Source organism: Sus scrofa, chromosome 12, assembly GCF_000003025.6.
Source record: "Sus scrofa isolate TJ Tabasco breed Duroc chromosome 12, Sscrofa11.1, whole genome shotgun sequence".
Lineage (NCBI taxonomy): Eukaryota > Metazoa > Chordata > Mammalia > Artiodactyla > Suidae > Sus > Sus scrofa.
Window position 1 is genome coordinate 22,462,919 of NC_010454.4, and position 15,089 is coordinate 22,478,007.

A 15,089-nucleotide genomic window follows, 5' to 3' on the forward strand; every position below is an offset into this window, starting at 1 on the left:
GCAGGGACGAGGGCGGGGCGCAGGGACGTGGGCGGGGCGCAGGGACGTGGGCGGGGCTAGAGCGGGGCGTGGGCAGAGGGCAGGACCCTGGGCTGGTGCAAGCGGGAGGCGAGCGCCCCGCCCCCTTGCGCGCACGCGGCCGCCGTCGTTAGGATGCTTCGCGCCTTCCGTCTGGCGCCATATCCCTGCGCTCTGGGCGGCTTAGTTCTCTGCGAGGGCCCAGAGGGAAGAAAAGAGTACAGGAGAAGAAACCAGGGCCTTGAGTGTTCTGTCACTTACTTAGTCTAGGGACAAGAAAGCCACAGGAGGAACACCATGGCTCTAATGGGGTAGGGCGGGTAGGGGAAGCGATTGAATTAGCACCGAAGAGGGAGAAGCTTGTGAAAATTTCCACCTCATAGGAAGCAGAGAACCCCACGTGGGAACTTCTGTGCCTTTCTTCTCAGGAACTGGCTGAAACTGTGGGCACAATCTTTTTCAAACTCTTTAACACCCGTTTTTTGCTGAACTGTATTCTACCCACAAAACGAAGAAGTCAGCGAACCGCTACTGCGCCAACAAGGCGTCTCCAGGCCTTCACTTTATGGGAACATTTCATCTTCATTTTCATCTTCGAGTATCAGCGATGTTGAGAGACCCCCCGCCCCGCTTGCAAATTTCTCCAGGGTTGAGAAGTCAGCCTGCTTTGAAAAAGGGCCCAATTGAAAGGCAAGGTCCCCACATCGGCTTTTCCGGTCGGAAGGGAGGTTAGGTCAAGATCAGCGAGCTCCAAAATAAAGCGTGCCAGCGTTTTTCACGGGTCCCTTCTTGGCTACTAATTTGGTGGCCTGGAAAGCCCTGTGTATTGTCTGTTTCTTAGCAGCGGGACACCCGCAGTCGTGGTTTTGAGTAGGCTGGTGGGTAGAGAGCCCAAGGTTCAGACAGGGTGCAAAATGATTATTTGGGGTGAGATCAAGAGTTTTCAGTTTTATTTCCTTTGAGCCGAGTCAGTACTTGGACTATCTCAGATGGTCCAGGAGCAACCTTTGTCAGTGATTTCATTTTTAGTCACTGTTAATTTTACCTACATAGCCTAAGCCATGAAATGTGATTCAGTGAGTCAGATCCACCCATGTCAGTTACGGTGTCTAGATTCATGGTTCAGTCTCAACTGTTGTTTCCTTCTTAAAGTGAGGATAAAGAAGATAAATTTAGGCATCCTCTCTGCTTCCCTGGAAGTTTATCATCCAGTTTTAGTTCAAGTACATTGTAAATCCACAGCGTTTTAATAGCTTCCCGGGCATAACTAACTGATCCTTGTAAATCCTGTGTGATCAGCTTGGAACACTGAGAAGCGACTTTAATCAAATGAGTGGTAGTTATTTGTTCAAAGTATCGTCCACTCTTTTAAAATAAACTTAATTTTAGAAGTTTTAAATTTACAGAAAAGTTGTGAAGATAGTACAGAAAGTCCTCATGTACCTCCACCTACTTCCTTACTGTTAGCATTTTCCGTTAATTATGGTACATTTCTCAAAATTAATGAACCAATATTGATAATAAAGTCCATTCTTTATTTAGATTTCCTTAGTTTTTACTAAAGGTCCTTTTTCTGCTCCAAAATCCGAATCAGGATCCCACCTTACGTTTAGTCGTCAGGTCTTCTTGGCTGTGACAAATTGGGTTTGATGACCTTGACAGTTAGTGACAGTTTTGATGACATTGACCTGACTTGAACTGGTCAGATACTTTGCAGAGTGCCTCTCTATTGGAATTTTTCTCATTTTTTTTTTCCATTATTAGACTGGGGCTATAGATTTTGGGGTGGAAGACTACAGAGGTGAAGTGCCATTCTCACCACGTCATATCAAGGGTACATACTGTCAACATGCCTTAACATCACACTGTTCCCTTGATCACCTGGCTGTGGTGGTGTTTGTCTGGTTTCTCTGCTGTAAAGTTACTCTCTCCCCCCTTTTCATAGTGTACTCTTTGGGAGGAAGTCACTATGTGAATCCCACTTATGGAGTAGGGATTTATGTACCACCTCCTTGAGGGTGAAGTAGCTGCATAAATTATTTTATCCATGTACTTTTTATCTTTCCCCTTAGGTATCACGTTCTTGAGTCCGAAATACTCAATACTGAACAAATTCTTTAGAGTAGTGACACATGCCATTGTTAAGTATAAAGAACATTGTAGTAGAAAAGTTTTCTATAACTCTTTAATCAAATAACTACTCATCCTTATACCATCCCTGTGTAATTTTACAGTTCCTCTTCTGCTACTTTTGATGTGCTATTTTTGCTTTTAGAAACTAACAAACAACAAATTTCCCCTTTCAATACTAAAATTAGACCTAGTGTTTAGAGTATTTCTCTGAAACTGATATTATCCTGTAGAGCTCCAACCCAAACAAGCTATAGAGATGCTTTCATGGTGCCATGATCTTAAAACAAAGCCAATACAAGTTATTAATTCATTAAAAATCATATATATCTCCTACACCAAAGCATGTTTAAAATAAACATGCATAAAATTATAATATGCACACTTTAAGTGTGGGTTTATTCTTATGTGGTTTGTTGATGCACAAACCCCCAACCTTAAGTCTCAAATATATTTGTATACTAACAATATGTTTCTAACAAGGGTGACAGTGGTCTTTTTGAAAATCATTTACATGCTGTCCAATTCAGCATATTTAGTAACTTTATAAGGAAGGACTCACTTGAACAATGTCCCTTAGACCTTAGTGTGGAGAAAAATTCTGCTTTTGAAAAATTGTTATGTGGTCCTTTCCCTTTTCTTCTCCCTGTAGTCAAAAGTGTGCTGACCTCTATAAAGTGTGGAGGATGGATGTTGGTACAGCTCTGCTTGTTAACATCTTTGAGTTAATGTTATTATCTTATTGTGTCTCCCCACCACCACCACCACCACCACTTAGCACTTATACATTATACATAGGTTTTTGTAGGCTGTCTCACATCTTATTTGGAAGAAGGCAGGGTAGTAGAAAATAAACACACATACGTAGATCACGTAGTATTTTGTGAGTGGTGACAAATACAGCAAGCAGTTCCCAGGAGGGAAAATAAAAGTGAGAGACTTGCTTCCAAAAATGAAAAAGTTGAGTTGATAAAAGTGCCAAAATTCTTTTAAGCTATCCTAGAACTTTCTGAAAACTTGGACCAATAAACTTTATTACGTGAAACGAAAATGTGAGGAAGAAAAACCTATCGAGTGAAGTGAATGCTCCTTGATGATCTTCATGGTTTTCATCCTCGAATCTAGAGCAAAAGTTCCAGATTTTGCTCAATTCCTGCCACACCTCTCTGAACTCAAACTTGGAAGAGAGCTATCCAGATTCCTCCTCTCCCCTCCACGTGATAGCACGCTCTCAACTCACATCCTTCGCCAAGAGACATTTTGAGACCATTTTACTGTGGTGCCTTTCCATCCTATCCGGCTTCTGGGCTGTGACATTCAAAAGGGTGCTGGAGGCGCGGTACCTCCGGGCGCTCCGCGGTGAGCGTCCTTTAAAGCCGCCGCCAGCCAGCGCCGCTGTAACCCCGCGCACCGGCGGGTCGCCGGCTCCTGCCCCCTTCAGTCTGCGCCGACGCGGCGGCCGGCTCCCGGGGACTCCCCGAGCTGGGAATCTCCCGCCAGCTGCGCGCTGCGTCCCGGCGACGGCAGGAGCACGTGGAGCCACTGGGCAGCCAGAGCCGCCGCTCCAGCCCAGCCCAGCCCAGCCCAGCCCGGCGGCGAGATGGAAGGTGAGCCTCCAGCCCGCTTCTTTTCTAAGGGATCTTTGAAATGCTCGACCGGTGCACGCAGCAGAGAGAGTTCCTTCTGAATCTCGGTTTTGCTTCTATTTATTTCTTTTGTCAGAAGTAAATATGAGGCATTTCAGAGGGCAAAGCGTGTGCCGGCTTTCATACATCTCCCATTTGCTCCCTACCCCCTCCCCGCACTTAACTTTGGAAAGTGATAACTTCTCCGCAATTTCATTTCTTAGGAGTTGTCAGGGGTCAGTTCTTGAGTCTGCAGAGGAAGAGTACTTAGGACGAGGTGTCCCTGAATTGGCAGCAAACCTGAGTTGGAATAACTAATCCTTTTGGATGATTTTTTTTCCGTCCATGGCCTTACTGTCCATTGGAATTAGGCTAATATGAGCGACTTCTTTAGAATGAAAGGAGATTGTTTTTCCTCCTAAAGGCAAATGCTGTCATATGGGGAGGTAAATGTTAAAGTATTGGCACTTAGCGGTTCCTTTGGAACTCCATCTTCTAATGATAACTTTACTCAAAGCAAAAATCAAGCTCGCGTTGAGTTTCATTTGAATTAATTTTGAAAGTCATAAAACTCTTCGCTTCTCAAAAATGTTTCAGTATGTACTTCCTTGGGATAACTAAAATTTCCCACTACTATTTGGTAGTCTAAACTTTGCAATAGTCTGTTCAACAAGTGTTTGAAAATGGCAGATGCATCTCAGATTGGGGGAGGTAGTGACAGAAAACCAGAATTTGTGAGAATATATTCATTCTGTTGATAAATGAGATACTGACACCTAAATAAAATGTTCACTTGGTAAATATTATGAATAGCATGGATATTTTCTTCATAGTAATCTAAGGCTCTCTTATTGCCAGGGAACCTTGATCTTTGTCTGCCTTAGGTCTAGAGTATATGAAGTTATTAAAACCTAATTGAATACTTTGGAATATAAGATAGATTTTTGTTTCATAATGTAATTGAGTACAATACTGGGGTACTAAGTCCTCAATTTGTACATGGATATGTTTACAATTTTTTTTAAACTGACTTGGCTTTTATAAACATTTTTTTTCCCTCTAAGTAGAATGCTAAATGCTAAATCAATGAACAGTGTGTATTTAGTATGTGTATAGAAAAATTTAAATGACTATTGAATAATACTTCAAAGTTCTCTTATGAAAAACTCTTTATGCTTTACATTTGAAAATACAAGTCTAAAAATTTGCACTTTGAATATTTGAAAAGTGATTTATGATGTGCAATTTTTACATGTAAAGATTTCATTGGCCAAGAACAGGAAAAAAAATTAGGTTGCTGTACACTATGAACAAGTAATTTAAAAAACTGTCATGCTTTAGTTCTTATAAATTAATTGCTGAATTTGTTTTGTGAAATTATAAATCAATAATCCAACACTTTTTTTTCCCTAGTATTAATCATTTCACTTCTCAGGAATAACGTACAGAGTAGTGTAAAACAGTGGAAACTGGAATGTTTCTCTGCAAATGTTTATATTTCTGAGTTCACTTATTTAAGATGAAATAAATTATTAACTAAATAGCATAATTTAGGATATTAAAGCCCTGACTTTTAGATAAGCCTGAATAAGAAAGGAGTGAAAAGTTGGGTAGGATTTGATTTGGAATGTACAGACTGTAAGAGGAAAGAGATAGAATATAGAATATGAATCAGTGATAAGCTGTAAATTTATGCAAGTAGATTATATTCATAGGTCCATAGAGATAGAATTTATGTGGTATGCTTAATGCAAATACTTCAGTACTTAAAGCAAAAGATAAAATTGACAAAAAGTTTATTGCTGTGAATTTGGCTATTTTAACATCAGGTCCCTGAGGACCAGAGTATTTGATGTAGTAAAATATCTGATTCATTATAGCCACCCAAGATTGACTAATCTGACTCATGTGTTTGATATTTAAAATAAAGTGCTTTTATATTATTTCGATATCTTGGTCTCAATCTAGAATTTGACCTGTAGTGTATACCTCTCATTTCTTGGCAATGTAAGAAAGTAGAATGCTAAATGCTAAATCAATGAACAGTGTGATGTTATTACCTTATGGAATACTTTTATTTTCTGCCTAATTTGGGGGTTGAATTAATATGCTATAGTTTAGTGTGAAATGTGATGCTATTTAGTCAATCATTCCTTCAGCATATAAACTCTTTTAAAAAATTCATTCATTTTTTTATCATCACCAGACATTTATCGAGGCTTTCTATATCTGAAGATGTCAAATGAATAAGCTTTTGAAGAGGAAGCTTGTCATGTAAAAATGAAAAGAGTTAAGGCACCTAATAAATCAAAAGCTGTAATTTTTTTCTTTTTTCACAATTTGTGATCTTAAATATTTTCTATCCGGAGGTTCTTTATGTTACTAACGTTTGTTATCTGTGCTTAATTATATCCTTTCTGTCTGGTATGGTTGAGAAATGGGTGGTTCATAAATATGAATTTCACAGGTATTGGCATAGTTGTCATTTAATATAAAATGTTTTATTTAAACAATATTGGATAGAGATCTAAGAGTATTTATTACACAGCCCTTTTCTTTATTTAAAAAGGTACGTAGGAAAAAAACTTTATCTTGGTGACCTAGGGTCCCTATTCTGACCATCAGGTAATGTGTGGTTCTATAGTATATTCTCACGGCAGCCGGGGGAGGGGCGGGGGGAGGGTTGAACTGTGTGAAACTGAATGTCCCTGCACTAAATAATCACAGGTTCTTGTGTAATTTTTGTCTCCTTCTTGATGTCAGCTTCTCCTTCGCACCACACAGCTTTTGTGGTAGCCATTTTTCATTTCTAGGTCCTTCTCTATGCTCCGAATGGTTGGGATTTACAGAAATAAAGCCTCCAGGTGGTGGGGTTGACTAGCCCTCCATTACGAACATGTGAAGACTGAAATGGTAAAGTTCAAAGGAACAAAAGCCACAGAAAGACCATGGGGTCGTAGTAGAACATAATTTTAGAAAATTCCTCTTTGTGCTCCCTATAATCCGAGATGCTACTTCACACTTGCATGTCTGTGCTACAGTTTTCACCCCATTCTTTACCTAGTTATGCCTACTCATCTTTCAGACTTTTCTCAGGCATTCTCACCATGAAGGACCTCCCTCTCATGAATTTCCCTAGTGCCTTCTGTTGGTCATTCTACCCAGTCTTTTGCCTCTCTCCAATTAGGCTAAGGGCCTTTCCTTACTGTGCCTATTTCTGCCAACAATATTGAAATTATTTATTGATTTAAGTGTGTTCTCCCATTGGTCTTTAAGATTCTGAGGGCAGAAACTGTGCCTTATTTTTCTATGCTCTGTGTTAGGAACAGTTTGTGGTTCATAGAAGACCCTCAGACTTTGTTGCATTCGGTTTAAAAAATGATGCTGCATGTAATTTTCATTCTGTTTATTATGATGACTTTTATTTAATTAATATTTGTGAATAAGGATTGGTGCTAGTGATTCTTTGTTAGAGAGGTCTCAGAAAAATTTTAAAGTACTTAGACAGTCCTTTAAGTGGTACCATTGATATAACAGAAAAAGAAAACTTAGAAAACCAAAAAATATTATTGGTTTTTGGCTAGAATATCATTTATTGCTAACTCTTATCTTTTAACTTTATATCTGCGATTTCAGGATCATGTCTTATTAGTCCATTAACGTATGGATCAAATATGAACAGAAATTTGTTTTGTCAATCAGTAAGATATATAGGTGGTGCCGTAAAATTAGCGTACGTTTTCCAATGATACCTTTTTAATACATAGTTATAAACTTGTCGTTAATGTATAAATGTCTATATTTATACTTACTTAGGACTCAAAGATTATTGGTAGATCCTTTATCAGACACCCAATATTAATTGGCTCCTGACTCAAACGGTAGTTCTAGACCAGATAGGAGAAGAACTGAGTGACTAACTGAAACCTGCCTATAGTAAGTGCTCAATAAATATTTCTGTGTGTGTGCTAAAGATTCATTAATTATTACGAAAAGAGATTCTAAATATCACAAGGACATAGAGTACACTCTGCTCTCAAGCCTTTTAAAAATACAACTCTCCCATTAACTGGTACATTCATAAAAATTAGAATCATAAGGATGACCCCAAGGCTTTTTGAACCACTTTTTAAAAAAGATGAAATAATAAAACAGTAATTATATCTCTAATATATGTGGATTAGTTGAAAAGTGGTCTATATATAACTCAGTAATTATTACTCAATATCAGACTACTTTAATCCATAATTACTTTGAATGAGGTAATTTTTTCATCCTTAATTTAAATCTGCATCCAAAATTAAAGTTTGTAGGATCCAAAGTGGTGTAGGGTAAATAAAAATAATTTGGAGCTGATATCATATTATATTGGATATATGTCCCATTTAGGAGAGATGACAAACTAAGTGTTTATTAATGGATATGAAACAGAATAAAACACATTTATGGAACAGTACTTTTTACTTATCGTCAAAATCAGCTTGCCTTATAACTTTTTATATCAATGGAATTGGCAACATATCACACATTGTATTTATTAATGAGTATACTTAGAGATAGCATTTTTGGCACATCAGGTTATTTATGCATTTATAAAGGAAACTTTTTTTTTTAATAGGGGAAATAGAAAACATTTCAATAGCATCACTGATGAAACAATGCCAAACTATGTTTCTACTCATAACTCTTAATTGCCCAAAGATTACTTAACCAGGTTTCTTGCTTATTTTGGTCATTACTACACCTGTAGCCCCATCTAGACTGTCAGGTTCCAAAGTGTAGGGATCTTTTTATCTCCAGTGATAGCTAGTACCCAGCCAGATCCCCAGCACATAGTAGGGCTGCAGTCATATTCATAGAATAAATTAATGAATGAGTTGCCAGTGTGTTTGGTAATTTGACCATTTATTTGTTCGGCTCTTATGGTAAAGAGAGTAAGGAAAATAGTGACATAGAAACTAGTTAAATTTGCTGGTTAATTTGTCGAGATGCCGTTAAAGGTTTGGTAGACAAGTTTGGAATATTGGCTTAATCCAACACGATGAATGCTGTTACCTTTTTCTAATCCAATATTGCCTCTACCATGGAGGAAATAATATAGTGAAATCTAACTTGGGTTCGTTTTAAAATTTTGCTACATTCTTTGTTTCAGTGTAGTACTGCATACCCCATAATAAGCCAAATTGTTTATGTTCTGATTCTTAAAGTTGCGAATAATATATTTTACTTAATTTGAGCTCTCTATCACAGCATGATCAGTTTATCTGAAAAGTGTTATCTATTTGAGAAGCTATTAACATATCAGAATATTTGGCACATCAGAACAATTTCCTGTAGTAGTAATCATATAGACTCTATGGATATGAAAAAAAAGATTATGCTCACTAATCTATAAATACTTTTTATAGCTATGGAGTTACATGATAGCGGATGTAAACTATAATAGGTCTGGTCTGAAGAACTAATTTTTATAACATTTAACAACTAATTTTTGCCATTTATCTCTGTAGTTAAATAATCACTTACTAATACTCACTATTAGTTGATTGATTATATGCTTGAGTACAGTGCAGATAGTATCACAAATGTACATCAGAGGCTTGATTTAAATTTCATTTGACTTTTATGTGTATCATTTACCAAAATTTTAATGCATTGAGGATTATCCACATATAAATTTACATTCCGACCTCAAAATAAAACTTTTGAACCAACTCCTTGAAAATACTAAAAATTTGATGTGAGATTGTAGTTCCACACTGGTATTTTTTTTCCTGTGCCAATTTGCTCATGTAGAGTTATTTAAATAAGAATATCAAAGAGAGACTACTGCTAGACCTACCTAGCTGTTGCCGCTTTCCTTGCCCTGATCAGCCCCTGGCAGCCCTCTGGAACTCTGGAGTTTCCATAGAACACATTTTGAAAACTACTGATTCAGACTGTTACATGTTTTTCCTGTTGGTAACCCTGTATCTAGACTTGCCTCTTTGAATTCATTTTGAGGGTTGCTGCAAGAATGATCTTCCTGAAATATCAAGTTATTCCCCTGCTCAACAAACATCTTAAGTATTTCCTAGTTGGGCATTTAAAATAATCCACAGTGTGGCTTCAGTATACCTTGTCAGTGGCATCCTATCTTGTAAAGTTGTTATTCTGGACTGCTCAGTGTTCCCTGAGCACATTGCTTTTCCTAACCCCCATTCTAGGCTCTTCAAACTCAGCAAGTCCAAAAGTGAACTCACTGTCTCTCCAACCCAAACCAACTTCTGACTTCTCAACACTAATATCACCACAACTGTGCCAATTGAAATCCTCACTCATCCATTATAGTCTGTCTGAAATCCCTTGTCTTTTAGGAAGCTGTTCCTCATTCTAAGGTGGAATCTTTCCCTTTCCTGAAACTTAGTAACACTTTATATCTATCTAATGACTTCTAGACTCAAACTCCATTTTATGTATAAACATAAAGTGTGCTCTCATGATTTTAAAGCCATCTAAATTGTTTAAGAATGCAACTGCTGTGTAAATTAAGAGATGAGTCTTTGTTTAGAGAGCCAAGACTTTTGCCATTATTGATGCAGCCCTTGTATCCTGCATTTTTTATCTTTTGCATTCATGGTGATTCTATAAACACACCTGACTACTTTCTTATTGTGTCTTCTAGAATAATTGTGCTTTATATTTACATGTTAAAATTAATTTATTATTTATTTCACTATTATGTTACAGTTAGGGCTTTAATTTTAGAAAACATATGTGTGGAGAGATTATATTTAATTTACGATGACAAAGAGGTATTATAAAATATTTTTTCTAAAGTGAGGGGCAGCTGGCACCATCTTGAGCTCTGCCCATCCACTTCAGATGCCTTAATAAATCTCTCTTGCCGTATTGAAAAATAAATATAGTGACTTGGTCTTGCTAAGGTTGAGAACTCTAAGTTTCCTATACTACGAGAGACCGGCCGCAGTGTAAGAAAATGTGTATGAAAATCACCTTGCATTCTGCTAGATGCAAAGTTAGTGTCCAGCAAAGTTCAGTTTAATTTGTAAATCATTTGCAAGGATGCTTTAGATCCTTGCTAAGTATGGTCTGCGGACCAGCAGCATTGTGGAATCTCAGGTGGGACTTGCTGAATCAGAATCTGCATTTTAACAGGATTTCTAGGACATTCTTGTTCGTGCTGAAGTCTGATAAGCATTGCCCACAGTTTGAAATGTATCAGGGAAACTTATTGCCATTTTCATAGCACAAGTTGGGTTAGTGGTTGATTGCCTTTTTTTTTTTTTTTTGGCCACCCCAGAGACTATGGGTCCAGGGATCCAAGCCACACTTGTAATGTATGCTGCAGCTGTGGCAGCATGGATCCTTAACCCTCTGTGCTGGGCCAGGGATTGAACCTGCATCCAAGTGCTCCAAAGATGCCACTGATCTATTTGCGCCACAGCAGGAACTCTCCTGGATCATCTTTATATATGGACTTAGAATGTATTTTTTTATTGTTTAAATGCTGATTTTAAAAGATAGCTGGGCAATGAAAGTTTTATAAATCTAATTTTGACTTCCCTTATAATACATTTTATAACACAGTATAATCCAAAAGTCAGAAATCTTTATTCATTCATTCTTCATTCGCAAAAATATTTATCGATTGGACTTCCCCTGTGGCTCGCAACAAAAAAAATTCATTGAAGAGTTTCCTTGTGGTGCAGTGGATTAAGGAACTGATGTTGTCACTGTAGTAGCTTGGCTTGCTGCTGTGACATGGATTTGATTGCTGGCCCGAGAACTTCCACATGCCGTGTGCACAGCCAAAAAAAAATAATTATTGAATGTCCTTTATGTGCCATATATGCAAAATATTGGCAATGCAATGATGAACAAGACAATGCTTTTGCCCTCATGGGATTTACAGTCCAAGAAGAAGACAGGCTCCCAAACAAATAAATCCCCAATGAAATAATTAAAACTATGCTAAATATTATGAAGGAAATTAAAGTCCTAAAATGAAGGGTAATGGTCAAGGGCAGCGCTGGTGAACCTCTCCTCCAGAAAAAAAAGATCTGGCTAGAGATAGAAATTTGGTCATCCTTCCACATAGATGATATTTAGCACAATGGGAATAATTGGAGTCATAGAGGAAATGTATTGTGAGAATGGGGCTCAAGATTGAACCCTGAGAAGCATCTCATTTAGGTGGTCAGGTAGAGGAGGAGGGGCCAGCATAAGAGAAACAGCAGTGGCAAGACAGGTGAAAAACCAGGAAAGTAGGGTGTAGCAGAATTCAAGAGAGAAGGTTTCATGAAGGAGTGAGTGATCAGCCCTGCTGAAGGTTGCTGGAAAATCAGATAAGGTGAGGGCAAAAAGTGTGGGTTGGTTTTGACAACATGAAACTTGCAAGTGACCTTCACAAAAGTGCTTTTTGCAAAGTGGTGGGGATGGAAACAGTTACAGCAGGAATGGGAGTAGGGGAAGTAGAAACACTGATACCAGCCATTTCTCCCCCCCCCCCCAAGTTTAGCTGGGAGGGGAAGTGGAGAAATAAGCGGGGCTGTTGTTGGAGAGAAATGTGGATCAGAGGTTTTATTTGTTTGTTTTTGTTTTCCAAAGATGAAAGACACAAACTATCTGTAGCCTAAGTTCACTGAAAAAAAAAAAATCAAAGATCAAAATTGAAACAAATCTTGAAATCTCAATTCTCAGGAAATTTGGAGAATTTGCTATCACTGAAAATATCTTCATATTTATTTGGCATGTAACATGTAAATAAATTTCCTCACTGTGAGAATTTTTGTATAATGCCTATTCAGTGGGTGTTAGTATAGTTATAATCTATAAGGACTCTATAGCAGAATTATGAGAGGAGTTCCCATTGTGACTCAGCAAGCTATGAACCCAACTAGTATCCATGAGGTGGAAGTTCGATTCCTGGCCCTAAAAAAGAAAAAAGAAGAATCATGAGAAACGCTTGAAATTCAAACTTTTTTAAAAAGTGGGAAGTTATTGCCATAATTGCGTTTCTAAAGTTTTGGATTTTAGATATTTGAAAATGAGTTTAATAGATTTTTTAAATTAAGGAATAACTTATACAATGAAGTATACGTCCTTACATATATAGGTCGATTAATTTTTACCTCTGTACGCACCTTCTAGGTCAAGATATGGAACATTTGCATCACCCCAGAAGGTGCCCTGGTGCCCATTTATAATACCTTGCTTTAGCCCAAGTAAAACACCATTCAGATTTTCTTGATTGTCTTGTAAATCATACAGTACGCACTTTTTTTGGTGTCTGGCTTCTTTTGCTCAACATACCTTTGAGATCCATCCATATTGTTACATTTACTAGTAGTTCATTCTCTTTTATTGTTGAGTTGTATGAACATAGCATAGCTTGTTTATTCATTGTACTATTGATGGACATTTGCTTGTTTCCAGTGGTTGTATAAATGGTGAACATTCTTATACAGGTCTTTTGGTGGACATATACATTCATTTTTCTTGGGTATACATCTAGGACTAGCATTTCTGGGTCGTAGAATAGGTGTACATTTAGCTTTGACACATACTGCCAAAAAGTTTCTACTTTTGGGTTTTAAAGCCTCTGCTTAAACACTTCCAAGACTAGCATTGGACCCTCTCACTGGCAATGTCTGGGAGTTCCAATTGTTCCACGTCTTGCCAACACTTGCTATTGTCAGTCAGTCTTTTTAATTTTAGCCTTTCTGGTGAGTGCATAGTGGTATTTCATTGTGGTTTTAATTTGCATTTTCCTGATGAGTAATGTTGTTGAGTACATTTTTGTACGTTTGTTGGCTGTTTAGATATTCTCTTTCCTGAAGTACTATAAATCTTCCATACATTTTTTTTTAAAAGTTGGATCGTTTGTGTTTTTTTTTTACTGACTTTGTAGGCATTAAAAAAAACTTTTAGGAGTTCCTGTCGTGGCGCAGCAGAAACGAATCCAACTAGGAACCATGAGGTTGTGGGTTCGATCCCCAGCCTCCCTCAGTGGGTTAAGGATCCAGTGTTGCTATGAGCTGTGGTGTAGGTCACAGCCAAGGCTCAGATCTGGCATTGCTGTGGCTGTGGTGTAGGCTGGCAGCAGTAGACCCCTAGCCTGGGAACCTCCATATGCTGTGGATGTGGCCCTAAAAAGCAAAAACTAATAATAATAATTTTTTAGAAGCATGTATTTTGCCATATGTGTACTGCAGCTATTTTCTCTGAGTCTGTAATTTGCTAATTTATTTTCTTAATAAATGCCATTGCACCTGTTTGTCTCCCAGAAATGCTATAAGATAATATGAAGTCTCATTTACTCTCCTGGGCTAAGTGCTTGGTGCCACATTTTTGGAGGACCACAGGCAAACAAAACCAGATTCAGAAGAAAGCTCTCATCATGGTTAGGGAACTGAGTGGTAGCCTTTGAGTAACAGCTTATTCTGGATATTCCCAGAAAGCTGAACTAGGACCTGAAATGGACAGTTTAGGAAGTTTGAGTTCCATTACATTTCAGGAGTAACTTTTTAAATCATTCGTCTTTCTGAAATGGGAAGGTATAACTTCTGTTCTTGGAAGTGTTTAAGCAGAGGCTTTAAAACCCAAATAGGGAGATATTGGAGAAAATTCAGGTATCAGGTGGCAGGGAAAGAAGAGGTAAGGTAGTTAAGATATCCAGTCCATTTCTAAAATTCTAACTTCATCAGTTATAGGAATAGTTTTTGTTACGCAGAACTGTTCTTGTGATGGTAAGATTCCAGGAATGATTGTATGTGGTATTAATAAAGAGAAATCATGAAAGACCTTTCAGAAATAGTAGCTAACACTTCTATGCCACATCTATAGTCCTAAGTGTTAATGTTGTAATTATGAATTCATTTTTGTAGTCAGTGACTCAGTTTCCAAAGTTTTTAGTTAAAAAGTAAAAGTGGACATCTTAGATTTTAAAAAGAGGTTGGAGGATAGAGGAATCAGTGTACTGTTAGGAAGACAAAGAGGAATGTTGATATTCAGAAACCGCTTCTGACAGTTGTCAGGCACCAGTGCCGCTGGCAGCTGGCAAAGTCAATGCAGGATCCTTTCTAAGACTGACATTTTGCTCTTTTAGCATCTTTTCTTCCTACTGGGAAAACAGAATAGCAAGTAGAAATCTGACCTCTGAAACTAAGAGTAGAATTTTATTAGCTGGTGTTCTTAATTGAATGATAATTACTTGAAGTAAGAAAGCAAAGACAAGTTTATAACCATTCAAATTCAAAATACATTAGCAAAATACAAAATTTTGTTGCTAATGTAAATATTTGATTTTGTTTG

At 37.7% G+C, this 15,089-nt stretch overlaps 1 protein-coding gene across 1 annotated transcript in view; it reads left to right on the forward strand.

The window, feature by feature from the left end:
• Nucleotides 3,468-15,089, forward strand: part of IKZF3 (IKAROS family zinc finger 3) — a 95,935-nt gene continuing 84,313 nt past the window's right edge. Inside the window, exon 1 of the mRNA XM_005653923.3 lies at nucleotides 3,468-3,755. Within this exon, the coding sequence (XP_005653980.1) occupies nucleotides 3,749-3,755 (7 nt within the window). The 5' untranslated portion in view covers nucleotides 3,468-3,748. The remainder of the gene's footprint in view (nucleotides 3,756-15,089) is intronic.